This window comes from Callorhinus ursinus, unplaced genomic scaffold (genome assembly GCF_003265705.2).
Source record: "Callorhinus ursinus isolate GAN/ISIS: 27379988/994484 unplaced genomic scaffold, GSC_fseal_2.0 scaffold7, whole genome shotgun sequence".
In the NCBI taxonomy this organism is placed as follows: domain Eukaryota; kingdom Metazoa; phylum Chordata; class Mammalia; order Carnivora; family Otariidae; genus Callorhinus; species Callorhinus ursinus.
Genome location: NW_027397069.1, coordinates 9,921,730 through 9,949,322, shown reverse-complemented (window position 1 = coordinate 9,949,322; position 27,593 = coordinate 9,921,730). Strand labels below are relative to the sequence as shown.

The 27,593-nt window shown below is 37.8% G+C and overlaps 1 protein-coding gene and 1 pseudogene across 2 annotated transcripts in view; both read right to left on the bottom strand.

Moving 5' to 3' along the window:
* The window catches only part of UGGT2 (UDP-glucose glycoprotein glucosyltransferase 2), a 178,333-nt gene that overhangs the window by 72,111 nt on the left and 78,629 nt on the right, over positions 1–27,593 (bottom strand). For both annotated transcript variants that reach the window (XM_025875171.2, XM_073894385.1), the window contains 9 exons: positions 25,118–25,237; positions 24,091–24,176; positions 23,401–23,536; positions 16,700–16,831; positions 8,031–8,195; positions 7,547–7,670; positions 7,357–7,455; positions 5,143–5,237; positions 348–554 (listed from right to left, as the gene is read on the bottom strand). In XM_025875171.2, coding sequence (XP_025730956.1) covers positions 348–554; positions 5,143–5,237; positions 7,357–7,455; positions 7,547–7,670; positions 8,031–8,195; positions 16,700–16,831; positions 23,401–23,536; positions 24,091–24,176; positions 25,118–25,237 — 1,164 coding nt within the window. The remainder of the gene's footprint in view (positions 1–347; positions 555–5,142; positions 5,238–7,356; positions 7,456–7,546; positions 7,671–8,030; positions 8,196–16,699; positions 16,832–23,400; positions 23,537–24,090; positions 24,177–25,117; positions 25,238–27,593) is intronic.
* Positions 24,215–24,372, bottom strand: LOC112827000 (U4 spliceosomal RNA; annotated as a pseudogene).

Below are 27,593 nucleotides of genomic sequence, written 5' to 3'. Positions count from 1 at the left end.
GATCATTTTCCATCTTTAGAATTTCCCTCATACTGGATCCCTTCAGGGAAATACCTGAGTATTATTTACATAATCCTTTAACTCCCGTTCTTCATTTAAGTACATGTGCTAACCAGAATGCCATCAACTTCAAGGATCACAAAGTGGTAGTAGTAATATTTGGTTTGCTAAAAGCCTTGACGCAAAGCCATATCATTTAATATTTATCTTTTCTTGTATGAAGGAATGTTTATTATGCCCAATTGATTATACTTATTTATTGATGTTTTTCAGGAACATGGTAACACTGGCTTATACTTCTTAAATATGCAACAGATACTTATTATTCCAAACAAATAGCTACTGACCTCAGTAAGAAATGTTTTAATTTTTTCTCCGGAGTAAATAGCTGTAGCAGTTTCTTCCCTTGCCAATTTCCTGAGAAAGTTTCTCAAAAAGCTGTTTTTCTGTGTAAGAAAAGCTGCCAAAACTCCTCTAGAAATAGCTGTGTTCTCTTCATTTATTTTTGAAGTAGGATTATAAATAACCCCCAACCGACTATGAACACTTGTTTTCTGCAAAACACATTTATAGGTGAAAAAGATCAGTATCTCGTGTATCTTTGTACAGCTGAATTTTTTTCTTTCTCATCAAGTTTGTTCAGTTTACCACACAGCATCTTTCACTGTAGATGATTTACCACACAACATCTTTCTATGTGGACTGTCCTGAATGTGCAGCTACTAACATAGCCTAAAAACAGCCATTATAGTAACTCTAAGAGCTTCACCTCTTTGTATAAAGAGTGTTTTAGAATGCAGTGTGGTTTAACCTCTTTTTGTGTGTGAAATGACACATATAAAACAAGACACAAAACGTAAGTGTAGAACCCAATGAAATTAGCCCATAAAACTATAACTCAGGTGGAGAAACAGAGCACTGTAGGCAACCCAAACTCATCTCTCATATACCCTGCCTGTTACTACACCTTCCCACTTTTCTAGAAACAACCACTACCCTGTTATTTATTGGTTGTATCATTCTTGCTTCTTTCTGGTTTATCACCTAAGTTTCATTGTTAAACATTTAATCTATTTTGAACTTCATATAAATATAATCCTACAGTGTGTATTCTTTCCTGCTCTGTTTCCACTTAACATATTGATTGTGAGATTTATCAACGTTGTTTTGTGTGGCTGTAGTACTTTATTTTTTAGGACTGTACAGAATTCCAGGATATGAATATACTCTATTTTATCCGTTCTATGGATGCTGGGCATTTGAATTTTTTTTTCATTTTGGTACTCTACAAACAGAGCAAGAAGAATACAGCATCAGCCATGAAATCTTCTTGCCAGAACATGTTGAAGCTGAATCTAATTAAGCTTTAGACATAACTTCCAGTACAGAGGAGATATAAGGGCTAAAGAACAAGTTAAAAATACTACAAGAAAAAAAAAATCAGTGAAATTCAGAATGTGGGATTTTTCTACAAAGCAACTAGCTTGGTCTCTTTAAAAAGTCACCAGACAAAATGTGGATGTTACTGTTTTATAAGAAAAGAAACTAATGAAATTTAATAATGAAATGCATTGTGGGAAAAATGTTTGGGTCCTGGTTTGAAAAAAGAAAAGGCATCTTTGTGGGAACAATTTAATGAAGACTTAGTACTAACAATGTGAGAGTGGTATTGCAGTTACATAGAAGAATATCCTAATTCTTGGAAAATTCATGTTGAAGTATTAAGGGATTATACATGCTGATTTCTATAACTTTTTTTTTTTTTTAAGATTTCATTTATTTATTTGAGAGAGAGAGACACAGCGAGAGAGGGAACACAAGCAGGGGGAGTGGGAGAGGGAGAAGCAGGCTTCCTGCCGAGCAGGGAGCCTGATGCAGGACCTGATCCCAGAACCCTGGGATCATGACCTGAGCCGAAGGCAGATGCCCAATGACTGAGCCACCCAGGCGCCCCTGATTTCTACAACTTACTTTAAAATTATCTAGACCATTCCTGCCCTTCCCCCCACAAACATAATTAAATAAAGCAAATATGGCAAGATGTTAACAATTTATAGAATCTAGGTGTTAGGTATGTAAGTGTTCATTACATCAGTCTTTTGAACTTTGTGTAGTTTTGAAAGAAAATATGGTCTCCAAAAAACAGACCCAGAGAGCCATAAGGAGAGGCCCCAGTAAGATAAAGGCAGAAGTTGAAAACAAGCTGGCTAAAATGAAATGAAAATGAGAGAGGCTGAAAATATAATACTGGAAAGAGTGAAACTCAGAACTGAGTAATTCAATTAATGAACTAGATTAGGAGTCAGCAAATTACAGCCTGTGGGTGAAACCCCATCTGGAGCCTATTCTTATATGGTCCTCCAGGCAAGAAAATGTTCACTGAAATGACAGCGCTGCCAGAGGTCTAACAGAATCAGAGAGAGAGACAGATGAAAAGAGCTGTCCTGGGATCACACTCATCCCCAGGGGTCTGTAAAACTGCATATATTCTACACTGGCCCCACTTAGGAAAATGAGAATGGGGCATGGGACACACTTGAAGGCATTCCCTGAATAAACACTGCTGAATAAAAAGCTACTCTGAGGGCGCCTGGGTGGCTCAGTTGGCTAAGCATCTGCCTTTGGCTCAGGTCATGATCCCAGGGTTCTGGGATCGAGTCCCGCATCGGGATCCCTGCTCAGTGGGAAGTCTGCTTCTCCCTCGACACCCTTCCCCTCTGTTCGTGATCTCTCTCTTGCTCTCTCTCCGAAGTAAATAAATAAAACCTTAAAAAAAGAGAAAAAGCTACTTTGACCAGGCAACTCTGAGGAAGGCAGGTTTAAAAATAATTATTAAATCTATTCTGGGCAGTCTGGAAGACTTCATGCCAAAGGTTGGATCTTCTCAGGAGCAATGAGAAAGAGAAATTCCAAGACACTATTCCATGGGTGAATATGGGGCAAAATCATAAAATACCTGAACTGGGAAAGTAGCCTTTAAGTCAAGTACACATCCAACAGTAAAGGGTGAACACCTAACCACTTATGGGGACTTAAGCACAAACTTTGAGCGATAACTGGCTTTTGCTGACTCAGAGGCAGTCTCTAGGAAACCAAGATAAAAGATAAAAACAAGGAAAAAAGTCTAAGCAAGAACATCAGAGATAAACAATGAGAGGGAAACAGTCTTAGCTCAGTCACGTCACTAAACAAACGAATGATCAAATAACGGGTAACCCTGGGGATGAGGTGATATTGGTATCTATATGTGCTCTGTATTATCTAAAATGTTTGGTTTTCAATAAAAAATTATGAGACAAGCAGTTAAACAGTAGAGTATGATTTATGCAAAGGAAAAATACCAAGCAGTAGAAACTATCTTTGAGGGGCCTTAGATAATGGACTTAACAAACATATAAATATGTTCAAAGAATTAAAGGGAACCATGTTTAAAGAATTAAAGGAGAGTATGGTAATAATAGTTATTACACGGAGAATAATAACAAAGAGATAGAAATTATAAAAAAGAACCAAATGGAAATTCTGGAGTTGAAAAGTAAAATAACTGAAATGAAAAATTCATTCAGAGGGGTTCAACACATTTGAGTTGGCAGAAGGAAGAATCACTGAGTTTAAAGATAAATCCATAGAACTAGAATCTAAAAAACAGAATGTAAAAAGAATGAACAAAAATGAATAGATCCTCAGAGAAATGTGGTACACCACTGTAACTACTGGGAAAAGGCAGTCTGTCAGCTTTGCAAAGAACACGCCACCAGAAATTCTTGAGAAAGAGAAGGAAGAAGTGACGTACTCCATAGATCCCAAACACCCCTTTTTGGAATGTGCTGGTCTGAAGACCACTTAAAGAAGGCCACAGTGCGTTCTGAGATTATCTAACATGACATGAAAATTCTCCTAATGTTATATTTTGTTTAAAATGTATTAACTATTTTTGATGTGGTAGAGCACCTCCAAGATGGCCCCTAATAATCCCCACTTCTTTGTACTCATGCTTTGTACTCACTCAGCTGAGTCACTCCTGAATTTTTAAACCCCAGACACTGGGAAAAAGAAATGTTTGTTGTTTTAAGCCACTAAGTTATGGGGTAATTTGTTATCAGCAATAGATTTACACTTAGCTAATACAAAACAATTTCATAAAATATTTTGGTTTATGTTTCTTAGATGTTTATAATCTAAACAGATTTTTATGCTCCCATAGAAACAGAGGTTATTAAGAGTTTCTTGGTTTTTCTTACAGAGAATGACATTTGGGAGGGGGAGAGAATTTTAAACAGGCTCCACACCCAGCACAGAGCCCAACCAGGACTCAATCTCATGAACCCTAGGTCATGACCTAAGCTGAAATCAAGAGTCAGACGCTTAACTGACTGAGCCACCCATGTGCTCTATATAGAAATGTATCTTACTGAAGTATATTGGTTTGTAATCCTCTAATAACAAAAAAATTAAGGTTGATTTAAAAGGCTTAAAATACTCTTCAGTGAGATAAATTTTTTCTTAAATAGAGAAATAAAGTGCTGCCTGATAATGTGATGAAAAATTGCTATTACGAATTGCTATTGGTAAAAAGCAGATTTGGGGTCATCGATGTAATGGTAGGGTCTAGAACCATTCACTCTGATTTAATAGCCTATTTATAACGGCTAAATCTTACTTTTGGCTGCTACAACAAAGTAACCACAAACAGGGTGGCAACAACGGAACTGAAATTTCCTACAGTTCTGGAGACTGGAAACCTGAGATCAGGTGCTAGCCTGGTCAGGTTCTGGTGAGGACCCTCTTCCGGGTTACAGACTATTGATTTGTCCTTGTATCTACAGAAGATGGAAAGAAAGTGAGCAAGGCTCTCTGACCTCTTCTTACAAGGGCGCTAATCCCATTCATGAGGGCTCTACCTCATGACCTAATTAATTACCTCCTCAAGGTCCCACTTCCAAATACCATCACACTGCAGATTAGATTTGAACACAGGAATTTTGAGGGGGAGTTCCTGTCTTAAGTTTCCTTAGCAACAACTTGAGGTACTTAAAATATTACTATGGAGGGGAATAAAGATTTAATGCATGTTCTTCATTTGGCTTTCTCAGAATTAACAAAAAATTAAAATTTTTGTAGTAAGACTATCTAAATACTCACCAGGAACTTTAATGCATTAAACAGTAGTTTTCGCCCAGATGGTTTGTCAAAATCAGCAATAATCCAGAGAGTAACTGAAGAAATTACATCATCCTCTGAAAGTTTCAAATAGTTTAGTCAAACTACCTCTTTTAAAAATCAAACCAAAAGCAGGGAACATTTCTAGTTAACAACATACATTAAAAAGTATTAAAATATTAAACTTAATTTTTTAAAAATACGCAAATATTGCTAAAGATTATATACACATGCACATACACTGACATGCATATAAAAATACTAGGAGAGTGTTCTATAGGTTTATAGAAACTCAGATGCCAAAAAGAAAGAATAGTCCCTATGGGACATATCTGTGGAATTCTTTTATTAGTAGACAAAAATTGTATTATGCTTATTATGTTTTCAATGTTGGCAAGCAAAACTATCTTCCAGCTGCAGCTACATTCTTTTTAAACTGACACTTACACCCCACTATATGTAAAACTAGATACAATAAAGCTATCAGTAGATATTAAAAACAGCAATATTTTATTAGCTTACAATTCATTTACTTTAAAATGTCTGGCTATCATTAACTTGGTCTAATCCACATCACCTTGTGCCATCAACAGCAATACAATTATTTTCTTCAGAAAAATTTGAAAATTTGGAAGACTTAAAGAGAAACAATTTTTAATTCTGAAGTCAGTTAAATGGGTTTAATTTCACCTAGGCTCAGCATCTGTCACCTGAAATAACACTTTTCTAGCCATCATTAAAACCAAAATAAAAAATAGAAAAATTAGTCCCTCTGATCACATGACCTACTTAAAACAAGTGCAAAAAATCTGCTATACCAAAAACTTACTCCTGAATAGAAGTGAGGCTTACAGTTACTACCATACTCAGTAATATGTATACAACATTATATAAAAACTGTAACAAAAAGGTTAACATTGAGTCCACATTGAAGCAACTTAAGAGTAAGGCAGTAGTGGTACATTCTTTTCAAAGAAGAAAAGTAAAGAATTTTAATGCCTCTTTAATGCCAGCACTTTTACCATCATAGTAAATTAAGAAATATTTCAGAAGTGCTAAGTAAATTTCTCACAACTCCATTATTTTACACATTTACATAATTGCAAGAAAGAGGAAAGTAGGTATTTCTCAGTTAATATTCTTTTAAATTGTTAGAGATTTAACAAAGGGCATTAATTATAGGCTAACTTACTCTGATATCCAGAGAAAATTTTCGAAATACATCCCAGAACCTGATAAATAGATTTCTCCTATTTTTTATTCCCTGTTTCTGTTTCCTTTTCTCTTCACTAAACATAGTCAGGACCTTACTCTGCCATAACACAGAACTGCATTATATTTTATTATTTGTTGGATTTCTTGGAGACAGACCACTTTATGAACATAAAATCAAGGATCTGTTAGAAAATAATTCTGCAGCGATGTGGTCCAAACTTGACCCCACAGCATTCTAAAAAACTGGCTGTGTGGCCGCTGTTTAAAACTCTCATATATAAAAATATACCCCTTACTACACAGTTCATCCTATCTTGAGATCACTCTCACTGTTAGATGACTGCTTTATAACCCGAGATAAAAAGCAGCCTTCTCTTACCTTACGTGTATCGGCTCTCATTTTTCTCTCTAAAGCAAAGATGGTCAAACAAAGCAAAACGAAACAAAACCAACCAAACTCTACCTTTGTCTATCTGAATAAGTCACTGTCCTCTAATAAACTTGCGGACGGACCCACTGCAGACTCCCCTGTCCAGGCTAAATCCGTATTTCCAAGTACCTTCCTATATCGGTCTCCCCTCCTGTTATAATCCTCAACATAAGCAAAAATCCAGATGTTGTTTAATCAGAGTGTGGAACTACTCTCCTCTGATCTGGGAATTATACTCTTACTCATGCAGTATAAAGTATCAGTTAACACAGTCCTGAAAGGGTTTTACCACCTTCTTAAAAAGGTGAAAAATGGAATAGCTTGCTTTTGAGAAAAGGCAAAAAACCAAGATGAATCCCTGTGCATATATGATCCAGTAGGGTCAAAGGCAGTTTCTCAGCACAATGCTTATATCCTAACAAACTACAGACTCTCTCAAAAACCAGACCCCTAGTCAAATAGCAACATACAAATTCATTATGCAACCACTTTACTAAAATCACAAATTTTGCTACTTTAGGAATAAAGTCAGGAAAATAAATGCTTATTACCTTCTTGGGTTAAATAATACATGTTCTCTGCTATTACAGCACTCTTATCTTGTGAATCCAAGAAAAAGAATGTAGAGAAATCTTCAACATCAGCAGTTACTGAAAATTTTCATATTAAATGTTAAATAACCAATAAAACATTCACAACTCAATAAACATTTGTAGAAAGTATATGGAAGGATTATTTTACCTGATGTGGATATTAAATTAAGGTACTGCCATTCTGTGTGCAAAATCAAAGGATTTACACGGGGTACAACATTATTCTTTTCCATAAGGAAATCAATGACATTTGTTCGATCATTTAATGTGCCCTACAACAACAAAAATATTACTTAGGTAATCTAGGCAATTTATATGTATATATTTTAAAGTTTTGCACAGAATACACTTAACAACTACTTCACCTAAAATAATAAATAAATAATGTAGGCAATTAGGATTCATACAATAAATTTTACAACAAATTTGCCTGTAAAAATTTGAATTTTCTTTCCAATAAAGCAGTTTTTGATTCAGTTATGCACAGGTAAACTTAATTAACTAATTACTACTTTTAAAGACACTGCTAAGTGATCAGGATGGAAATTTTTGCCATGAAAAGATGTTTTAATACAAAAAAATCACTTTTAGACATCATTTACCATGCATTTTTCTCATAAATGCTTACCTACCATGAAAACTTCCTTCTGTAAATTTATGGTTGCATCCATCATTCTGTGAAGAACACTTGTTTCCAGCTCCTCAATATTCAGCTGTTCGAGCTCAAAGGGTTCTCCATTATAAAGGGCTTGAGGCAAAGGACCCAGGCCAGTCATCTTATAAAAGCTTGCTCCTTCCTATTTAATTCAAAAATGCCAGAGAGCTAAACTGAATATGGCTGTCTGGAAAAGAAATGCATATGAAAAACAAGGGACAGACACTGCCACATTTTTATATGCCACAGAAAAAAATGTGAACTTTGCTGATTTCACTTGTCCTTTCCAAACATTTTTTAAAGGAAAGTAATTTACCCACATAAAGCAAGAATCAGGTAGCTTTTTCTGTAAAGGGACAGCTAGTACCCATTTCAGACTTTGTAGGCTATCCAGACTCTGTCTCAACGATGCACTTCTGATGCTGTCGTCCAGCTGTGATACCCAACACCTGGATGCATACCCACCGCTAGGTCCCAAGAAAACTGTGTATGTGAAGGCAGGCAGTGGGCGGGCAGGATTTGCTGACCCTTGTATAGAGTGTAACATTTAAAAAAAAACCCAAAACACCATTTACCTGTATCAGAGAGTCATTCATCCCTGCATTCACCTGTTTAATAAACATCTGCTGAATTCATGCCATCGGCATTAGCCTAGACACTGAATACAGAGCTGAAAGTCTGCCCTCAAGCGGTTCACACAGACACAAAATAGATGTATGCGCGCGATTCTCTGGGAGCCAAGAAGAAACATCTAGCCAAGCTTGAGTAAGGAGAGGAAGGGATCAGAGAAGCCTCTGGGAAGGAGTGGCATGGAAAGTCTTAAAGGATGAGTAAACATTTGCCAGGAAGATAAAGTGGAAAAAGATATTCCAGGTGAAGTGAGAAAGCATAGCAAGGAATGGAGGAGAAGAGAGAATACAGCATATTTAGGCAATGGCCAGTAATTTTGTGTGTCTACAGTGGGCAGAGTTACATATGTGGGTGTGGTCAGATACAGGGGCAGAGACCAGATCCTGAAGGTGCTCAACATCTGGATTTTATTTTGTGAGTGATAAAGTGTGACTAAACAATTCATTTGCTATTCAAAACTATGTATTATTATAATTTTTATTGCCAACATTCTCACAATTATTCTGTGAAGCTAAGTACTACCATCACATCCATTTCACAGATGATGACATATGACCTCCAGCACCACCCAGCTACTGCGTTTTATTTAAATTTTTTTTTATTTTTCATGTTTTTATTTAAATTCTAGTTAGGTAACAGTTAACTGTAATATTAGTTTCTGGTGTAGAATTTAGTGATTTGTCACTTACATACAACACCCAGTGCTCATCACAAGTGCCCTCCTTAAAGCCCATCACCCAGTTAACCCATCCCCCTGCCCACCTCCTCTCCAGCAACCCTGTTTGTTCTGTTGAGAGTCTGTTTCCTGGTTTGCCTCTTTTCTACTCCCATGTTCATCTGTTTTGTTTCTTAAATTCCACATGTGAAATCATATGGCATTTGTCTTTCTCTGACTTATTTCACTTAGCATAATTGCTCTAGCTCCATCCACATCGTTGCAAATGCAAGATTTCATTCTTTTTTATGGCTGAGTAATATTCCATTGTGTGTGTGTGTGTGTGTGTGTGTGTGTGTGTGTGTGTGTGTATATATAAAATATATATATATACACACCACATCTTCAGTCGATGAACATTTGGGCTCTTTCCATAATATGGCTATTGTTGATAAAACTGCTATAAACATTGGGGTGCATGTATTCCTTCCAAACAGTATTTTTGTATCCTTTGGGTAAATACCTAGTAGTGTAATTGCTGGGTGTAGGGTAGTTCTATTTTTAACTTTTTGAGGAACCTCCATACAGTTTTCCAGAGTGGCTGCACCAGCTTGCATTCCCACCAACAGTGTAAGACGGTTCCCCTTTCTCTGCATTCCCACCAACACCTGTTTTTTTCTTGTGTTGCTACTACATTTTAGAAACAAAATTTGTACTTAGAGCTCTCTGACCAAGAGTCTGAACCCTTAATCACTATTATCTCTGCAATTATTGGGCACTTACGGTATATTAGGCTTATGAATGCATGTAAATAAAATGCAAATTCTAACCTTTAATGTAGATGGGTACATTAAAAACAAGTGTGAATAGAGCATCCAGGGCTACCAAGGAGGGCATGGTCAGTTCCATCTAAGAAAAGGGCAAATAATGGTAAGTAATATGATCAGATTTGCTTACTTTAAAAAAGACCACAGTGGCAATGGTGAGACAGAAGGGCATGGGAGAGTGTGCCCTGGGAATGTTGGTCAGGGACCCCTGCACTAGTGTGGGAAAGAAAAAGCAAGGGCCAAACAGAAATTCATGGTAATGCGCAAGGGGAGAATGAGGAAGTTTCTGAAACGTTCAGCCGGCAGGATGGACAGAACCTAACAACGTACTGTTTGGGATGGTATGAGAGAAGCAGGATGAGCATGAGACTTCTAGCATCAGTGGCCAGGGTGAATGACGATGCTACCCTCTAGGATAGGGCATAAAGAAGAAAAAAACGTTTGGGGTCCCAAGGAAGATGATGGGCTTGGTTTCGGATTCTTTTAAGATGCTTACGGGCAAGCCCCAGGTAGCTAGCTGCATACACGGGTATAGACCCAAGAAAGAGGTCTCTGCTAGAAATACAGGCCCTCTTCTGATTTACTCTGTGATTTCTAATTAGGCAACCTGTCCATTCCAAAAGCTTTAATTACAACAATTACAATTTAATTGTACAACAATTTAATTACAATTTAAATACCACAAATAAGCCAATGACACTGAATTTTGTAATTTTAGCCCTGTTAGACTGAGTTCCTAAACAGGGGCTTAATACCTAATCTAACTGCAGCTTCAGTCTCCCTCAGAAATGTAGTCTTAACCCATCAGTCAGGAGTTTTTCCATCAGATCAGTACCAATGAGTCCACCACATGGGCCCTCTCCATCCCCCAAAGAAAGATGAGGTAGTCTGCCTGGTAAGACCCTTGCTTTTCCCCTAAGGGAAAGCCACCTTGACCAAAACAATCCCTTTTTTTTAAATTTATTTTATTAACATATAATGTATTGTTTCAGGGGTATAGGTCTGTGATTCATCAGTCTTACACAATTCACAGCGCTCACCATAGCACTTACCCTCCCCAGTGTCCACCACCCAGCCACCCCATCCCTCCCACCCCCCACCACTCTAGAAACACTCAGTTTGTTTCCTGAGATTAAGAGTCTCTTAGGGTTTGTCTTTTGCTAATAACATTCCTGCCCCACCCTCTGATAAAACCTTCCACTTGGTTTAACTCCTCAGTGAATCCCTCTATTTGCTAGACGGGATGCCGTCCTAGTCATGAATCATTTTAAAAAGCCAGTTAGATCTTTAAAACTTACTGGGTTGAATTTTTGTAAGGGGAAGCGTGTACTCACACACTAAAAAAAAACGGAACTTAATATTTCTGAGGAGTGTTCAGTATCCTTAATCTTTACAAAGATCCTTAAAATTTGTAACTTTAGTAGACAATGACTGCAGATACCTTAAAATAGTAACACCACAAAAATACTCATTTCACTACTTAACTCTTTAAAAGTGGGTTTCTGATTAAATATGGTAGATTTATCCACACATGTGCTCATCTCTCCTCTCCTCACACATTTCACTGAAGTGAGAATATAATAATAGAAAATATGAGCCCACAAGGGTCAAGAAAAAACAGGAGAAAAGATAAAAAGCAGGTAAGCAAAGTAAAAAGGGAAGTCACATCTGTTTAGACAGAAGAGAACGTGAACATTCTTCAGCACCCCTGGAGGCATTCGGTGCCCCAGAGGGAGGATGAGAGCAGAGTGCCCAAATGGCCGAGAGTCTGCACACAGGGTAGTTTCTCTCAACGCTGCAAAGCCACAGTGTCCTGCTTTTCTTACTCTCTGCAGAAACTGAATCACAAAGGCTAGCCTGGGTGACAGCAGGCGGAGAAAGGGGATGGAGACAGGCGGGAGATTAAAGGAGAGTGCCCATCCTTCACACCCAGGCGGTGACCACATCTGTTCCCGCACATATCCTGCGCCCTCACCTTCAACACGTGCACCCTCTCCACCCTCTCGTCTGCCACATGTACTCCTTCTAAGAGCAAAATAAATAAGTCTTATTTGAAGAATCTGCTTTAATCGAGAAAGTCAGCTCAGCTCCCCGAGTGAGGCTCACCAACTCATAAGAACCATGTATTTGTCATCAGCTTTTTAGGGTTTCATACTGACATGTGGAAAGATAACTGGATATCATAAGACATTTGACAAATGCTTCAAACACAAAAGAGAGAAATCAAAATGAAGAAAAAAAGGGAAGATGTAGAGGGCAGAGGTAATGCAGGGAGAAGAACACATCACAAAATTAACACTCTTAGATAAAAAAATATATATATAGTGTCCATGAAAGAAACACTGAATGCTATAAAAGAGGAATAGAAGATCTCCAGAGAATTTTTAAAAATTGAATGAAAAGGACAAAGGAATACAAAAAGAAGAAAAAGCAAACAGAGACTCAACTGAAAAGATTCAGAAAGGACAGAAAAAAATGAAGGAAAACATTAGAGAAATAAAGAAATTCCCAGAATTGATGGACATAAATCTCCAGTAGAAGGAGCTCACCAAATACCCAATACACTGATTGAAAGAGGATCAATACAAAGACATACCGTCATGAAATTTCCAAACACCAGGGAGGAAAAGATTCTAAAAGCTTTCAAACTGGATAAATACATAATTAAATAAAGCAGAAAGACAAAGGAATTAAAATCAGAATGATAACACTGGTCTCCATAGCCTACTAGAAGACAGGAGATAGTAAAGACAGCCTCCAAAACTTGGAAGAAAAAGGATCATCCAGTCCAACTACCAATAAGATGGAAATGTAGCATAAGATTTTTAACCATAAAAGAGTTAAAGTATTTTTTCTATCATGCATGTTTACCTGGGAGAGGAGTAAAATCAGAAATAAATCATAAATAAATGGGAAAGGCATAGTACTCACAAAACCAGAGATAAAGCAGAGACCTGTAAAATGAAGTGGCAAAGGCAGACCCAGAAAGGGAGGAAGCTGTATTCATTCGTCCAAAACATGACCAGTTCACTTTAGAGAAAGAGTGGGCATGGCTACGGAAGGGCATTCTAGGGGCTGGTGTGAATGAAGAAGGTGCTTGTTTGTTAATTGCTGTGTTTATTTGTAAGAAAATTTCTGGATAGGTTATCTGTCCTACCTACTATCTGGATACATTTGCAATAAAGAAGAATACTATGGAAAATGGGTAGTAAAAAATGAAGTAATTCTTAAAGTTAAAAAAAAAAAAACAAGTTGCTACAGTATTTGATTTACTAAGCAAGGAATATTTAAAAAGTCACACACACTAAATATTCGCTTAACCAAAATGTGTTAAAAACAGACCTGATGATCAGCTGGTTTGCACTGGACAGGCTTTACCACTTCTTGAGGTATTGAAATATATCTGTACCAGTTGGTAAATAGCTGCTGTCCTGGGATGGTGATCGCCCATGAGAAGCACCTTGACCTCTTTCCCAGACCCTCAAGGTCAACACGATTCAGCCACTACAGGGTGACCGTCAGCACAAGGGCCTAAAGACTCCACTCCAGCTCTGGGATCTGCTTCCGGTTGACTCTCCGACTGGCTGCTCTTGAAGCCACAACATTTTTTAAATATTTTAAGTAATGCCCCTGGACTTGGAGAGACCAAGTGAAGGTAGGGAGGTAGAAGAGAGCTCAAGCCCCAGTCACTATAACAGGAACTCAGCAAATATATCTAAAACTTAAGACTTGCAAATACAAAACTGGAGGAATACAAAAGAGTAAGACCCCTTTTCTTGAAGTATAGTCCAGCTGGAGACGACATTTATATCCACGTATGGTATGAAAGGCAAGAAAGGCAATTAATGGGAAACAATACTATTGGGTTGTGAATTCCAATATTTGATGGTAACATGGTGTTATTCAGATGACATTTTTATGGCATCTGATAATAAGTATCATGTTTTGGCTCTGTAATATCTCAAATTCACTTGTATCACAGCAGACATTACTGTTATATTTACCTACAACAGACATGAGTAAATGAATCCATTTCTTTCCACATACAAGTTAGATTATGAATAATATTTTAAACTTTTTAATATATTACACTGAAATAAACAGCTTCAATATTTCTTGCCAGCTGTTCTTAGGAATGTATTTTATTTTAATGCACTTAACAGCCTCAGGTACACAGGTGTTATAAAAGGCTTTAAATACCATAACTGATTTGAACCAGAGAAGGGTTCTTAAGAAACAAAGCATACACAACTTAGTAAAAAATCAGTAAGTAGTATCAGACTCATTTTAAAAAAGGGCAAATCAATCAGAAAAAAATTTTTACTCTCCCATAAGAAGTGGTTCTTAGTATCACCATTATGCATCTATCGGTCATGCTTAATAGATACGATTCTTGCACAAGTGTCAGTCCCTAAGGAAGGTAAAGTCTGAATAGAAATTGTGCTCTACCAGTGAGTAGCAAGCAGAGAAGAGCCCACTTCTATTAAAAAAGAAGAAAGAAAAAGAAAAGCACAGCATGTAAGGTCGAAGTATGGAATTACTTCCAGGACTCCTATCATTATCACTCACCATCAGCTGATATTAAAACCCAAATGGTGCAACCTTTTGCTTTCAACCTGTGCAAATAGGATCCTTAATATTTAAAAACTGTTTTTCTATTCCATGAGTTTATATAGTCACTACAGGAAATTTGTGTTCCTTCTCCCCATAAGAGTACCTGAAGAGTACGCATAAAAAATAATTTTCTTTCTAAATTTCCTTAGCTTGTGATTATTTTATTATAAGAGATGCCTCCATGCAACTTTGGCCCCAAAAGAAAGTTCATCTTGGTTGCTTTTTAGTTTTGTTTTTCATCATATGAAAATATAGTAATGAAAAATATCAATGAAACTCATTCTCAGGTTAGAAATTATCATTTGGAAAACATTCTTACAGAACTAAAAATAATCCCTAATTCCTACCACACTGGCTTTTCAATTGCACTGGGACCCCCAGACCTCTGGCTTCCCGGCTTCGCTTCCATTTCTAGGCAGCCTACACATGCCCCAGAGGTCTCCTCACAGGCTTTGCGCTTCTTATGCCAATGCCACAACCAGCTCCTAACATTTCAGCCTCACAGCACTTTATCCAGCTATCTTCCTTCATTCATATGCCTGATATTTTGGACTTTCTTTAAAAAGAAAGAGATTGATGCTCCTGTAAATTTATGGTAGGCAACTCCAGCAGTAATTTGGCATCACAGCCATTTTTACATATGGCTTCACCATACCGCCTCTCCTAGCCCCCAGAGCAGCAATTTCTAAAACCTCACTGCTCTGGTGAAGTTCCATCCTACAACATAACCTTCGTTCTCAGGTGGCCCTGCCTCCTCAGTCATGTCACTCAGGAGATGTTTACTGACGACACACTATGTTCCAGTCGCTGGGCCCTGGGCCTGCAAGACCCAGCAGGAGACATGATCCCTGCTCCCAGGGAGGATGCAGTCCAGGGAGAAGGTAGGTAATGAACAGCCCACTGTAACCAGCATTATGCAGGAGTGTGCAGTATTAGCATGTGATGTTAGCACGAGCAACTTAATCTCAGGTGGAGGGTTAGAAAAGGCTTCCCAGAAGTTCTTCCCAAAGTGTTACTTTTCCCCCAAAGTAATATTAAAGCCAGGAGCTACAGAGAAGCACACACAGGCTAGAAGAGAAGGGAGGCAGAGTGCACGAACCAATGGTGGGAAAAAGCACATGAAGGCCCTCTGGTGAGAAGTAGGAACCCACTCGGGAACCTGAACTAGTCTCCCTGCGCGAGAACAAAAGAACAAGGAAAAGAGTCATGAGAGGTGAGACTAAGGAGTTAAACAGGGGCTGAGTCAGGTGGGACATTACAAAGCCAATGATCCTGACCTTCAATGGTTAGCATGGAGACAGGACCAGATCTGCGGTCTAAAAGCTCTTATAAAATGCAAGAACCCATCTAAAACACTTGAAATCTGTATGGGCATGAGAAATTCAGCCCCAGTGATGCTCCATCTTCCCAAGTTTGGTTCTTGTCCTAGCATTTATCTAAAAAGCCAGCTTTCCATTTCTTCTTAAGAAAGTACAAATTACATTCTTTAAAATTCTACATTCAGGGCACCTGGGTGGCTCCGTAGGTTAAGCGTCTGCCTTTGGCTCAGGTCATGATCTTGGGGTCCTGGGATCGAGCCCCACATTGGGCTCCCTGCTCAGCGTAGAGCCTGCTTCTCCCTCTCCCTCTGACCCTCCTCCCCACTTGTGCTCTCTCTCTGTCTCAAATTAAAAAAAGAGTCTACATTCAAGTTTCCTATCCTGTAAATCCTGACAATTCTCGTCTCCTACTTTTCGAAAGGTTAATAATGGCAATTTGAGTACTCGTATACAACTTGCATCATTCAGAGGTGTTAAATTTCCCTTCTTTCTGAGGGTCTAAAACCCAAATCATGAGTTAACTATATTGAGATCATTTATTCATGAGATTATAGTGAAAGTTTCTTGGATCATATTTTTGAAAATCTGCATTTCAACTTACCTTTCTGTCATTATCATATTTAGAATGAATTCCCAAAATATCCCAAATATTAGCATCTGGAAATAGATTTAGGAGAACACTCTTCACATTGTCTACAGTGAGCATATTGTCATTCTTCACTTTTTGGTACATCTGTAGAAATAAAGATCTTATAATTAATTTTCATCTTATGGCAATAGTTTTCTTTCTTTCCCTGAGTGTGCAGATTTATATAAAATAAAAATATACTTTATACTTTGTAAGTTCTAAGTATACCACATATGTACATATATAAACATGTCCCCCACCCACACAGATAAGTCATTTTAACCACACAATAGATCATCTCCCAATAAAAATGGTTTTGTGAATATTCTGTAGCTTTCAAAATACCAGAACAAATTTATGTTATGTTCCATTTTGATCAAACTAGACACTGTGATTCCTGGCAAAATAATGGCTCCCTTTATTTTTCTTTAAGATTTTATTTATTCACTTGAGAGAGAGAAAGCACAAGCAGGGGGAGAGGGAGAAGCAGGCTACCTGCTGAGCAGAGTCTCCAATGTGGGGCTCGATCCCAGGACCCTGGGATCATGACCTGAGCTGAAGGCAGATGCTTAACCATCTGAGCCACCAAGGTGTCCCAGCTCCCTTCATTTAAAAAGGTATATATAAAATATATTTTTAAAAGATTTTATTTACTTATTTGAGAGAGAGAGAGACAGAGAGAGAGACAGAGATAGTGACAGAGAGCACAAGCGGGAGGTGCGGCAGGCAGAGGGAGAAGCAGGCTCCTCGTTGAGCAGGGAGCGGGAAAGACATGGAGCCCAATCCCAGGACCCCGGGATCATGACCTGAACCAAAGGCAGACACCCAACTGACTGAGCCACCCAGGCACCCCTATATAAAATATTTTAAATGGCTTATTTCAGAAAGGCTTTATTTTCATTCCTGATTGCTCTCCAGTAAAGACCTTAACTAGGTTTCCTCTGTACCTCCGTTCTCCCCGCCCCCCACTCAGATGTTGTAAGCACAGTGGCATGATATAAACTGTAGCTCCTTTATTTTCTTGCTTCATTTCTCCCTCATTATAGATCCTCTACTATGCCCCAGGATCTCTGCTAGGCATGGGGTAAGGGACAGCTCTGCATCAGGAGAGAAGGCATCTCTGAGCAGATGCCTCAGCTAAGACATAAATATGAACACTGAGTTAGCATTAAGGCATTCTGGGGGAAAACTTCCCAAGCAGAAGAAACTTGTACTTACAAACACCATCAAGTACCATTTTGATATACAGGTATCTCTCACTTCTCAAAAGATCATGTTAGGCTACTTTTCTTTTAAGAGAGTGACATCAGTATCTGTTTTCACTAACCAAAAGAAATCCAAAGAGGATTTTCATTTTTATGAAAAACGGTAGAAAGTGAAAATAGCATTTAGTGTTTGTTTTGCAGTGTGATTGGCCCCGCCAGGCTCCTTCCCCAGGAACTACAACTCGGGATCCAGAGCTTGAACCGTGTCTGTGAACATCTGTGCTTTCTTTCAATTTATTCTGTGCATATCATTAGCAAGATGTGTCCTAAGATGTCAGAAAAGCCTAAAAGAGGTTATTTTTTGGTTCTGGAAAATGCTCAAAATTTTTTCCATATCAACTGAAGATTACTGCTTTTTTACACCATTTGGGTTTGTTACAGAAGTTTCACAGGAATGCTCTACTCAGAAGCGGGGGAAACCTGCATCAGTTAAGAATGTTATTTTGAAGATGCCTGGGTAGCTCAGTTTGTTAAACATCTGCCTCTGGCTCAGGTCATGATCCCAAGGTCCTGGGATTGAGCCCCAGGAGGGACTCCCTGCTCAGCAGGGAGGCTGCTTCTTCCTCTCCCTCTGCTTGTGCGCGCGCACACACACACACACACACACTCTCTCTCTCTCTCTCTCAAATGTCAATTAAGTTTTTTTAAAAAAAAAAGAATGTTGAGTCCCCCATTATTGCCAGAGACAGTCCTCATATGAGGCCTGACGGAAGCCCCACACTATTCCTCATGATAACCTTTTCCTTTTCTCACTGTAAACCTAGTGACCTATTCCTTGAAGAAAAGGCTCAGGTCTATAATTAGGTCCCACAGTTTAATTTTACAAGCTTCTCAATTTATAGGCAAGTTTCCTCCTCATAATCAAGCCGAGCATGCTATGATCTTAGTAACTAAAAAAACAAAAAGCAAAAATTTTAGCCTTCTGTAAAACATAAATAAGGATTAGAAAAAATGAGATCTTGAATAAGGCAAAAATTATATATGAAAAGTTACTGATATTAGTCATCTTACAAATTAGTCATTTTCAAATAGTAGATATTCTTAAGCTATCTCAGGCAGCTAGAATGTCTAGCATAAGCCACTTAGATATATAATGATTCAATCTTCTTATACATTTTACAAATTTTAAAACTGTTACATACCTTGGTAAGCAAAAATAGCAATCTGGGGTCTTTACTTCTTCATATAAATTTTATTTTTCTCTTTTTTAGCTTCATTAAGGCATAACTGACAAATAACACAGCAATACATTTAAAGTGTAGAACACGATGGCTTGATAAATGCACATCGTGTGAGGGGACTCCCACCATTGAATTAACTAATATATCCAGCACCTCACACATATTTTTCTTCCTTTTTTGGTGAGAACATTAAAATTCTACTCTTAGCAAATTTCAATTATACAGTACAGCATTATCAACCAGTCCCCATGCTGTACATAAGATCTCCAGAGCTTACTCCTTTTTTTTTTTTTTTTAAGATTTTATTTATTTGACAAGAGAGAGAGACACAGCGAGAGAGGGAACACAAGCAGGGGGAGTGGGAGAGGGAGAAGCAGGCTTCCCGCTGAGCAGGGAGTTCGATGCGGGGCTCCATCCCAGGACCCTGGGACCATGATCTGAGCCAAAGGCAGACGCTTAACGACTGAGGCACCCAGGTGACCCAACTTATTCCTCTCATAATCGGAAGTTTGTACCTTTGACCAACATTTCCCCATTTCACCCACCCCCCTGACCAATCACTTTTCTACTGTTTCTAAGAGTTCAGCCTTTTTAGAGTCCACATACACGTGATATTATACAGTATTCATCCTTCTTTGTCTGATATATTTCACTTCGCCTTATGCTTTCCAGGTTCATCCATGTTGTCACAAATGGCAGGATTTCCTTCTTTTTAAAGGCTGAATGATATTCTGAGGTATGTACACATACACACCACACATTTTCTTTGTCCATCCACCGATGGATACAAAGTCATTTCCATACCTTGGTGATTGTGAATACTGCTGCAATAAACATGGGAGTACAGATAACTCTTTGAGATACTGATTTCATTTATTTCATTTCCTTTGGAAACAGCTGAAGTGGGGTTGCTGGTTCATACTGTCATCCTATTTTAAATTTCTTGAGGAAGCTCCAGATTGTTTTCCATAATGGCTATACCAGTTACATTCTCAGAGGGTTCCCTTTTCTCTACATCATGCCAGCATTTGTCATCTTGATTGTCTGGTAACAAACCCCCCTATAGGTGTGAGGTGACAGCTCACTGTCGGTTTTGATTTGCATTTCCCTGATGATTAATCAAGTTGAGCACCTTTTCATATACCTGCTGGTCATCTGTAGGTCTTCTCTGGAAAAATGTCCATTCAGATCTATTGCCCATTTTTTAACTGGGTTACTTTTTTTTTTTTGCTATTGAGTTATATGTATTCCTTATGTATTTTGGACATTAACTCCTTACTGAATAGGTAGTTTGCAAATATGTTCTCCTGTTCCACAGTTGCCATTTCATTGCATTGATGGTTTCCTTTGCTGTGCAGACACATTTTATTTTGATATAAATCCCGTTTATTTTTGCTTTTGTTGCCTTTGATTTTGTCATCAAATCCAAAAAAATCATCGCTAAGATCAATGTCAAGGAGCTTACCCCGTGTTTTCTTTCAGGAAACAGTTTCAGGTCTTCAACTTTTTAATCCATTTTGAGTTGACCTTTGTGTATGGTATAAGATAGGGATCCAGTTTCATCATTTTGCTTGTGGATATCCAGTTGTGCCAATTTACTACAATCTACTCCCTCCTAAGCCTAACTTTATGTTGACAAAATATTGAATTTTAAGTTCCAAAATAGATCTATTTAATCCTCTGTTCCTTTGTACAATTACTGTCATAGGTATTATATCTATGTTAAAATTTGTTTTATTTAAACTTGTGCAATTTAAATGCAATAGGATATATTCTTATAGCCTTTTGTATGTATCCATATATTTACATTTTATTTACAGCTACCATTTCATTTCTTTCTGTGAGTGTGAGTTACCATCTGGTGTCACTTCCTCTCAGCCTGAAGGATTTCCTTTAGTATTTCTTTTGACGCAGCAAGAATTCTCTCCATCTCTACCTGTGAATATTTTTATTTCGATCTTTTTGCAAGGATCATAGTTCATGTTAGCTCTTGTTCAACTTTTGAAAACCAACTTCTTTCATGTATTTTGTCCAGTTTTATACTTGCTTACTGTGAGATGGTTAATCTGTTGTCAATTACCCCATCATAGACAAATGTTGAAGGCTTAAAGTACTTCTGCATTCTCAAACATGCATTCAACAAATATTCATCAAGTACATAACATACATTTTTTTAAATCTTTTTTTTTTAAGATTTTATTTATTTGACAGAGAGAGAGAGAGAGAGACAGTGAGAGAGGGAACACAAGCAGGGGGAGTGGGAGAGGGAGAAGCAGGCCCCCCCGCTGAACAGGGAGCCTGAAGTGGGGCTCGATCCCAGGACCCTGGGATCATGACCTGAGCTGAAGGCAGATGCTTAATGACTGAGCTACCCAGGCGCCCAACATTTTTTTTAAATCTTAATCTTGCAAGGTAGGAAGAGAAAATTAAATTAGTAAGTTTGCATAGCCACTCTGGAGAGCTGAGATACATAGTCTGATTATTTTACCATATAAATACTGTACCTCCTCTATAATTCTCTATCACATGTCAAAAATTTTCATATACTTATAAATTTTGATCTTCTACTACATTCCTCTTTCTCCTGATACCATATTTTCAAATTACCTAACTTAGATACAATAATTTGTTCATTGAAATGAAAAAATATTAAAGAGATTTTATAATTTACATATTTTACTAAAAGACTAGATTTTGCTCAAATTATTCTAAATTAGTAAAGCTAAGTCATCTGAAGGATACAATACAATACACTCCCAATAGGATGTTAGCTCAATCATGTTTTGGTTTTCTATGGGCTACAAAAATTTTAGGGTTGAAGCATACATAGTCTAAATAACCACCAACATATGCACACTTCAGACCCTGGTGGATTCTAGTATGCTATAAATATTCCTTCCTCACACATTTTTCCCTCTCTTTCCTCTAATTGCTTAGTACAACTTGTAGGCTATAGCACATATTTAATACTTTCATGCTGCGCTGTATGGAAACCTATGGTTTCAAGTATAATTTGGTCTTCCAAGATATTACAGTATTACGCTAAACATCACAGTAGATGATTCAAAAGGCCAGTGATTGCGAAGTATGAATTCACATGCAAATTTATGTCTGATACAAAGCGCTTCCAGAATAGAGAGTCAATAGAGAGAATTAAGATAACTTAGATAAGGAGAATTTCAAAAGGTCTTCAAGTTTCTTAGTTTTGACTATCATACTGATCCTTTCACAATAAGGTGGCCAGACTTCAATAAAAGCTATGTCAGTCTAAGCCCCTTATAAATTCTTACACCAATCAGTTAATAAAAGTAATAGCCTGAGATACAAAAGTGACACGTAATCCACAGCACTATTTTACAGAACAAAGTGTATCCCCAAGTCACTGAGGCTCTGGTAGTTTCTGCGCGGCAGGACACTGAGTTCATGAGGTATTCAGTGGTTTTCCCAGGAGCTATGGAAGCAGGGCAGGGAGTATACAGGGCTTTGGTAATTTCACACGCTCACTTTGAAGAACCATTCCTTGTTATAATAGTGGGTGAAAGCGAAAAGACCAATGAATTTTAAAATGAACAAAAGCTAGTTTTTAAGCTATGGTCTGACTTTCTTAATAACAATACAGTTCTTTAATACATCTGTTTCCAAAATGGGCCATAATAGTTTCAAAACTTCAATTATGAAATAATCTTCCCATTTCTTATTGTTAAGTTCTTGCCAATTTCTAACTTTTTTTTTTATACAATCTCTTTGTCAAATTCAGTACCCATCCTGCTATTTCTACCTAATTTGCTGTCATGAAGTGATCTCCTTCTCCTCTGAAATTCTCTAGGAAGGGTCTGCATACCTTGTCATTTAGAATATTTAAGTTTGCAGTAATCTTTTTTATTCATGATTTTTTCAAGACCTGGTTCAGGAATCCTTCCCTGACTCATCATTTTCTCTGAGTATGTTTTCCTCTAAACTTAAATATACAATTTAAATTCCATTAGCAGCTGGAGGAACTCAAGCAAATTCATCTATCTATTTTGGCAGAGTGTCAGTTGCCTAATTTATAAAATGGGGAAAATATGTATTTCAGTTGGGAGTTGCAAGAATCACATTCATCGTCTGTATTAATCCCCATGATTGTTTTTTATAAACTTTGAAAGATAAAAATAATAAATGATAATAATTACAATAATGCAGAAAAACCCACTGTACAGTCTAAAGAAATTATACCTAGTGCACTCACTTGTACTACGGAAATAAACGCCTGTGATACATCACGTTCTTCTGCAATATAGTTGAAAGCTCGCCAGAGAGCAACGCCAACGTCATCTGCTCCATCAACTTCATCATCTGTGTTAACAATGAACACAAAACCAATTCTGGGAAAAGAAGGTGAATAAGGAATGTCACAACTACCCCTTGAATCACAGCCAACACGATTTTTCAACATTACTAGACTATAACATCTAGATGGACAGAATGTGTTAACTGGGGGGAAGAGGGAGTATTAGATTTGAAAAGGTTTGATTCGTAATGTCTAGTCACCAACATCCGTCTACCTAATGGATTCCTCCAAACTGTCAAACTCTCTCTGGTGGTGATATCAAATGACCATGTTTTTCCAGAAAAATAAAGGGAAAGTACATTCTTAACACCACCTCAGGGAAATGGATCCATCTTTAAGCACCCAAAGTGATCAGATCACTCTCTCAGGAAATGAACAGGGTTAACGAGACTACTAAGCAGCTTTGACTAACAGAGTCTATCATAAAGGTAAATGTTTCACAGCACAACCATGTTGTGTCAGGCGCTAAAGACCACCCACCACTGCTTTGAATTCCACATGAATACTCTGTGCAATACTCTATGGTACAACATGAACATCATGGGATTTCCTTTAGCTGACCGTTTAATGTTATAAATTGACAATTACCTAAGAGGAATTTTATGATAATAGAAAAGTTCAGCAAGTTTTATAAAATCCAAGGTATATTCTTGAGCAGGATCAATAAACAGAACCTAAAAGAAAGTAGATAGTATATAATCACTATTTTAACATTCTGGAATTTTCATGAAATTCAAGTTTAGTTTCTGTCACTAAAAGTATGAAATTCAAGGTGCAATCTTTTTTAAAAGAAATTTCCGGCAATTCTATTAGCAATAATCGCGCCTCGGATAAACCTCATTGGCTATGATACTGCCACTGCGCAAAGCTAAATTTCCGGCAATTCTAAAGAATTCTATATAAGAAGGAATTTCATAGGTAATGAAGGATTTCTAAAAGCTGCACATCTGAATAATACATGGAATTTAATATCAGATCACGCATCTTTTTGGAAGCATAGCACAAAGTAAACTTTTAATAACAAGTGAAATACCTTATTCTAAATGTGCATTGGATTGTCTATATATATATATATTTTAAAAAGATAATTGAATTTTTTGAAAAAAATAGCATTAATATAACTGCTTACTCTATACTGCTGTAGGAAATAACATATTCACTTTCTTTGTGGAGAAAAAATAAAGCCCCTGCTAAGTGTTTTCTGCACATTTCACAGTTGTATCAGGTTATTTAATATTATAATAGTGAACTCATACGCATAGATGATAAAGTGATATCCACGTATTTTTCCCTGAAATGTACTAAACTTTAATCTTTAATTAGTTCTTTAGAACACAGAAGGAAAAAAAGTTCAATCAAATTCCTTTCAGAAAATGTGAACGTAACTCATCAATTTCACATCGGAACTATAAAAGCACATCTAAATAAGAAGAGGCCGCTTTGTGGCATCGCTGGCTTTGGAGGTCTCGTTGGCCAATGCCACCTCAAGCTTGCTGCATCAGGCAAGTATTTCCCTCTGTATTACACAGACGTCTATTCACCAAGAACAGGCTAATCCAAAAAGAATGCTGATACCTTTATAAAAGATGTATACAAAATGTCATATAAAACTCACCAAATTATGAAAATTACGCCTTATAGAAGGTATAGTTCCAGGGAACACGGGCTTCAGAAGCTCCTGGCAACTTGCAGGCCATGTGACATACAACTCATCATTTTCTAGGTCATTAATCCACTACAGAGAAGAATCCAAAAATCTGTGAATGCTTTAAGCTAATACTTAAGTCATTTTCTTTTTTTTTTTTTTAAAGATTTTATTTATTTATTTGACAGAGAGATAGAGAGCACAAGCAGGCAGAGTTACAGGCAGAGGGAGAGGGAGAAGCAGGCTTCCCGCTGAGCAGGGAGCCCGATGCGGGGCTCGATCCCAGGACCCCGGGATCAGGACCTGAGCCGAAGGCAGACGCTCAACCGACTGAGCCACCCAGGCGCCCCACTTAAGTCATTTTCAAAGCCAGTTTTCACTCTTTCAAAGTAAAAATACACAAAGATTTCTATATTTCTGATTAAATATAAGAAGCCAGTTGAATATTCTTTAAATTAAGGAATATATTATGTGCAACAATTTTATATTCCCATGGTCTTTTAGATTAAGCCTGACCCTCCTCCCAGAACTGACTTCTTCTATTCATGTTTTTCATATTAAAAAATAAAATTGTATAGAAATTACTCTCCATAAACCACTTGACAGAGATTAAGTGTTTATCTTGATTATCAGCAGTATAGGAGGCAGTCAGGTCCTCCACCTCCCTTCTCAAATTTTAACCCTTAGACATAAGGAAAATAAAACATGACACTTTGGATGTCTGATTCTAATCAAGAGCTAACGGTTTATACTAGACTAAGCCACCTGCCTGAAAGAATGCTAAGAACTGGGGAAAACATATAATCTACTGTTTAGACGCATGGAGGTAGGGTCAACCAATTATCAAGAGTGAAGGAGTTACAATCCTTGAAGGCAGGAAGGACAGCAGCAGACAAGCTCCATGTTCACCTCAATTCCGTCCCTAGGGATATTTTCCAAATTACAGCTTGGAATAACTCATTCAAACAGCAAGTGACAGTCATATTGGGCTGGAAAGACAGGAGTCAAAATTAGGGTTGCCTAAATGGTAGGAGTTGAAGGGGCGGGGAAATCCAGGAGAGGGGGAAAGTGCAGGAAAGAAACCAACAGTCCTATCTCTCTACAAATTCCTCTCATTTGCTGACTAGGAACCTGCACATACCCATGGCAACACCCTGGCCCCAACACCACCAAAAAACCAGAAAAAAAAAAAAAACCCACAAAACAAAACCACTACACAGTAAGGAGACAGAAGTTGAAGTCTGAAGTGTTAAGACTTTGGCAAACATTATATTTTAATTTGAGAAACTGACAGGGCTAGCCCCCAGGAGTAAGATACAAAGTGGAAGAGCTCCCACGAAGCCTGGAAACATGCCTCGACAGAGCCACTGAGGTCTGGTACTCAGGCTGCCGCAGCAAACCTGACAAGCATTTGCTTCTGTAACTTTACATAGGCAATTTCAGGCTATAAAAAAAAACTGCCAAGAAAAAAAAAAAAAAAAAAAGGACCAAATACTAAAATGAAAGAGAAAAACCGGACAATACAGAGGGACTTAGACAAGGACTTTAAAATAACTACAATTAATATATATATATATTTTTTAAAGAAAAAATAGGGCGCCTGGGTGGCTCAGTTGGTTAAGCGACTGCCTTTGGCCCAGATCATGATCCTGGAGTCCTGGGATCGAGTCCCGCATCGGGCTCCCTGCTCAGCGGGGAGTCTGCTTCTCCCTCTGACCCCCTTCCCTCTCGTGCTGTCTCTCATTCTCTCTCTCAAAAAAATAAAATCTTTAAAAAAAAATAGATGGAAAATGTTAAGAGAACTAAAAATCCATCATAAGAAGAGCCAAAGGGATATTCTAGATTTTAAAACTCTGTAATTAAGAACTGTAAGAACTTCTAAAGAAGATTTAACTGCAGACTGGACATGGAGGAAGACGGTGATTAGTCACCTGGATGACAGATCAATAGAATGTATATTAACTAAAGTGCACAGAGAAAAGAAATAATGCCAAATCAAAATGAAGGGTGAGAGAGATGCACGACACAGGCACGCAGTCTAGCAAGTGCCGCTCAAAGTCCTGGAGGAGAGGAGAGAGGAGACCAGTGGTGCCCAAGAAACCAGGCGGCCTCTGCAGTGGTCCAGACACGAGGTTCTGGGGAGTGTTTCACCACGTCAGAGGCAGTGGCTTCAGAGAGAAGACTGAAACCGCTTTGCATAGGCCCAGAGACTGAACTGCCCATCTTTTACTCTCAAGTAAATTTACAGAAGCAGCAACAATAACTGGAAGAGTGACCTCACAAAGCTGCATGCACAACTGGCACTGATATTCCAATGATCTATGGCCATTAGTTTTGTTGGCCATAACTCTGGCCTTTGTATCTACTGGGCTACCTACCAAGATACTGAATAAAAGATATTGTCATTAATAGATTAGAACTTATAAGACAATTTCCTCACTGTCCA